This window comes from Sceloporus undulatus, chromosome 1, assembly GCF_019175285.1.
Source record: "Sceloporus undulatus isolate JIND9_A2432 ecotype Alabama chromosome 1, SceUnd_v1.1, whole genome shotgun sequence".
Classification (NCBI taxonomy): domain Eukaryota; kingdom Metazoa; phylum Chordata; class Lepidosauria; order Squamata; family Phrynosomatidae; genus Sceloporus; species Sceloporus undulatus.
The window spans coordinates 222,095,872-222,099,905 of NC_056522.1; the positions used below are offsets into that span (position 1 = coordinate 222,095,872).

Here is a 4,034-nt window from a genome sequence, read left to right on the forward strand (position 1 = left end):
GTTTCCAATAAACCCTTGAACTCACCGTAATTCCCCACCCTTGCCATAATTTACCAAGCAGGTCAATGTGATATAAATTATTATGGGCTCTATATCAACTAATTAGTCACAAATATAGTAGATCCATTTCATAGGCATTTTGAGATGCCTCTCAAATCTAGACATCTTATTAGCATTTTATGAAACTTGTTATCATTAGGCACATGTTAGTGTGCATAATCGCTATGCATATTCAGAATAGTAATATAGCCTTAGGAGTTTAGTGCACAGCTAAATAATCTGACTTAGGTTGCCCAGTCTGATTCCTCTTCTGGGATGCAGCTGGATAATAATAATAATAAAATAAAATATTTATTTATAGCCCACCTTTCCGTAGATCAAGGTGGGTTACAACAATATCAGTTACAGGATAAAACACGATAAACAGCAAATATACATTAAAAGAGATGTGAGGTGGAGCGACGAGTCCAGAAGCACCCCCCCCCCCACTGCGAACAGAGTCCTTCAAGGGGGGCGTGACCCCGTTCAGGACAGGTGGACAAACCTCCAATCCCGGACCGGGGGAACCTAGCACGAGCACTTCCGTTTTCTCTGGATTCAAGCTGAGTCTGTTTTCCCTCATCCAGCCCATTACCGAGTCTAGACAGGCATCAAGAGGAGAGATGCCATCCCTGGTCACTGCATCAGTCAGAGACACAGAGAAGACTATTTGGGTGTCATCAGCGTACTGATAACACTGTGCCCCGTGTCTCCAGATAATCTCTCCCAGCGGTTTCATGTAAATGTTAAATAGCATGGGGGACAGAATGGCTCCCTGAGGGACACCAGATGTAAGCGCCCTCTTGTCGGAGCGCTCGTCCCCCAGCTGCACCATCTGGAATCTGCCCGAGAGGTAGGAATGGAACCACCGGAGCGCAGTGCTCCCGATACCCAACTCCCTCAGGAGTTCCAGAAGGATACCATGGTCAATGGTATCGAAAGCCACTGAGATGTCCATGAGCACTAACAGGGACATGCTACCCCTGTCCATGCCCAGACGGAGATCATCGACCAGGGCGACCATGGCAGTCTCAACTCCATAGCCCGCCCGGAACCCGGTTTGAAATGGGTCCAGATAATCATATTATTATATGTGTTTTGCTATCGCTGCCACAACCCACTTAAAACTTTTCAGAGCTTTTGGTTTGGCCCCGGAAGCGGAAGCTAGGGTTGTGTCACGGTAAACTGGCTCCTGTGGGCCCTCTCTGCAGCGGCCATGAGCAAAAGGAAGGCCCCCCAGGAGAACCCCAATGCTGGCATCACCGGCTTCGTCTCTGAACTAGCCAACTATGAGAGGAATGTGAACAGAGCCATCCACAAGTACAATGCCTACAGGAAAGCAGCTTCTGTAATATCCAAGTATCCAAGCAACATCAAAAGTGGAGCTGAAGCCAAGAAACTAGATAGCGTTGGAGCAAAAATTGCTGAAAAGATTGATGAGTTTTTATCTACTGGGAAATTGCGGAAACGGGAAAAGATTCGACAGGATGATACGAGTTCTTCAATCAATTTCCTGACTAGAGTTAGCGGCATTGGTCCTGACGCAGCCAGGAAATTTGTGGATGAAGGAATCAAAACACTGGAAGATCTAAAGAAAAATGAGCACAAATTGAACCATCATCAACGGATCGGTTTAAAGTACTTTGAAGACTTCGAGAAAAGAATCCCTAGGAATGAAATGTTGGAGATGCAGGAAATCGTATTAAGCGAGGTCAAGGGAGTGGACCCCCAATACATTGCTACGGTGTGTGGCAGTTTCTGGCGAGGTGCAGAATCAAGTGGGGACATGGACATCCTCCTCGCCCATCCAGACTTCACATCAGAATCTCCCAAACAGCCAAAGCTTTTGCACCAAGTGGTCGAGCAACTGGAGAAGGTCCACTTTGTCATGGATACTCTGTCAAAGGGAGACACCATGTCAGCTTCCATGCAAAGAGGAAGGAACTAACTACCCATACAGGAGAATCGATATTAGGTTGATTCCCAAAGATCAGTATTACTGTGGAGTTTTGTACTTTACTGGAAGCGACATATTCAATAAGAACATGCGCACCCACGTGCTGAAGAAGGGCTTCACGCTCAACGAATACACGATCCGGCGCTTGGGCATCACCGGGGTCGCTGGAGAACCCCTCCCTGTGGACAGTGAGAAAGACATCTTTGAGTACATCCAGTGGAAGTACCGGGAGCCAAAAGACCGGAGTGAATAGCTCCTCAGGCATCTTGACAGTTGGGTCTGCAGGGCTGTGGTGTTGGCTTCCTAGCCTGGAACTGTAACTTATTGCTTCGGTGCTATTTCGAGGAGGGGGGTGCCTTTGTGTTCAAAGGATGGGGAGGACATGTGCCCTTTTTTAAAACATCAGTGGTACTTCTAAATAAAGTGTGTGCTGTGGTGATTAAAACAAAAAAAAACTTTTCAGAGCTTTTGTTTCTATTGTGGAGCCCCTTAAGAGGCCTACCTTATGTCTTACAAGTTAATGGTGTTTAGGAGTGTGTGTGTGTGTGTGTGTGTAATATTCTTATTCTTTAATTTCATTCAATTTTTATTTCTTTCATTTACCTGGAGTGGCCATGGAGCACTTGGGAAGTACACATGGAGCCTTAAGGGCACCTCAGAACACAGGTTGGGAACCGCTACCGTAAATGATCCTCTCCTGGGCTGCATCTGCATTGCAGAAATAATCCAGTTTGATACCACTTTAACTGCCAAGGCTCAATGCTATGGAATTCTGGGGACTGTAGTTTGTTGTTGCACCAGAGCTGTCTGACAGAGAAGGCTAGATGTCTCACAAAACTACAATTCTCATAATTCCATAGCACTGAGCCATGACAGTAATTATTATTTTTGCAGTGTGGATGCAGCCCAGGATGGCATAATCTGTGGCTATACCCTACACGTCACACTGTCTCTGTCTAGAAGCTGGTCTGTAGGAATATTTCTGGCAGTGCGGATGCAGCCCTGTTCTAATTCCACTTTTCATTCCTTGTGTGATAAAGTTCTTGTGTGATATGTTCCTCTAGCCCATTTATTTTGCCAACACAATTAAAAGTGTTCCATTTTTGCTACCTAGAGGAAAATAAGTAATTTTCTCCCCTCAATCATATTTCAATTTATTTGAATATTTAAAATAATAATTACTTCATTTTTGTAAAAAAAAGTTTTCAAATTTTAGGAAATATTCTCTTACTTGGATGAGTGTGATTCTTGACACAAAGCAGAAATGCATTTTTTAAAAATATTGTCTAGTTGATATTTAGCAGCACGATGCAGCTGCTGTTTTACTTCTCATCCCTCCCCCCGCCACCATTTCCATCTGCTGAAACAGTGACAGCCCAGGGTGTGATGAAAATAACATTTCATACATTATTGCAGAAATCAATTTGTCACTCTTAAGAACACTGCTTTTCTCTGGAGAATCAGTGTTCTCTTGCTGGCATTAAGAGGTTAATACTTGAGGAGGGGGGGAAAACCAGAGTGGCAATAATTGGGTTAAGCCTTAAATGAACAAGCATTGTTAAACAGCTGTCAACAGGCTTAGCACTGAGAAATACCATTTTGCTTTACTTAATTGTGATTGTTCTCAGAAAGTGAATTTGCACTTTGGGAAAGGAACAAACCCCTCCCTCCATTTCAGAAAACAATAACAGCCAGTTTATAGTCAGCATTACATGAATGTTTAGAGAAAAATATTTGAAAGGTAGTGGTGGTGGGGAAGCCACTACAAAGCATATCACTATGACTATGAGCGCAAGAAGTGAGATGAGCACTTTCAAGAAAGATGAAAAGAAAAATGGTACAACAGTGAAGAAGGGCATTTAGGATGCATGAAGGATGTGAGGAGTTTTTTTCCTCCTTAAAAAATGCTGGATTTTATGTAATGAGCAAATGAGAAAACTAGAAGAGGAGATTAAAGCCCTGTTTGTCATGGACAGAGATTTCCAAAATGCTTATCAGTCCTTCACAGCTGAACGTAGCTCAGATTAAAAATGATCTG

At 43.7% G+C, this 4,034-nt stretch overlaps 1 protein-coding gene across 1 annotated transcript; it reads left to right on the forward strand.

Annotated features, from left to right (window-relative positions):
* The first annotated feature begins 1,255 nt into the window (after window positions 1–1,255).
* LOC121915607 (DNA polymerase beta-like) lies at window positions 1,256–2,333 on the forward strand. The gene is given in 2 exon segments (XM_042439962.1): window positions 1,256–1,953; window positions 1,955–2,333. Coding segments are annotated over 2 exon segments (993 nt in total). The 3' UTR covers window positions 2,250–2,333.
* Window positions 2,334–4,034: the final 1,701 nt, after the last annotated feature.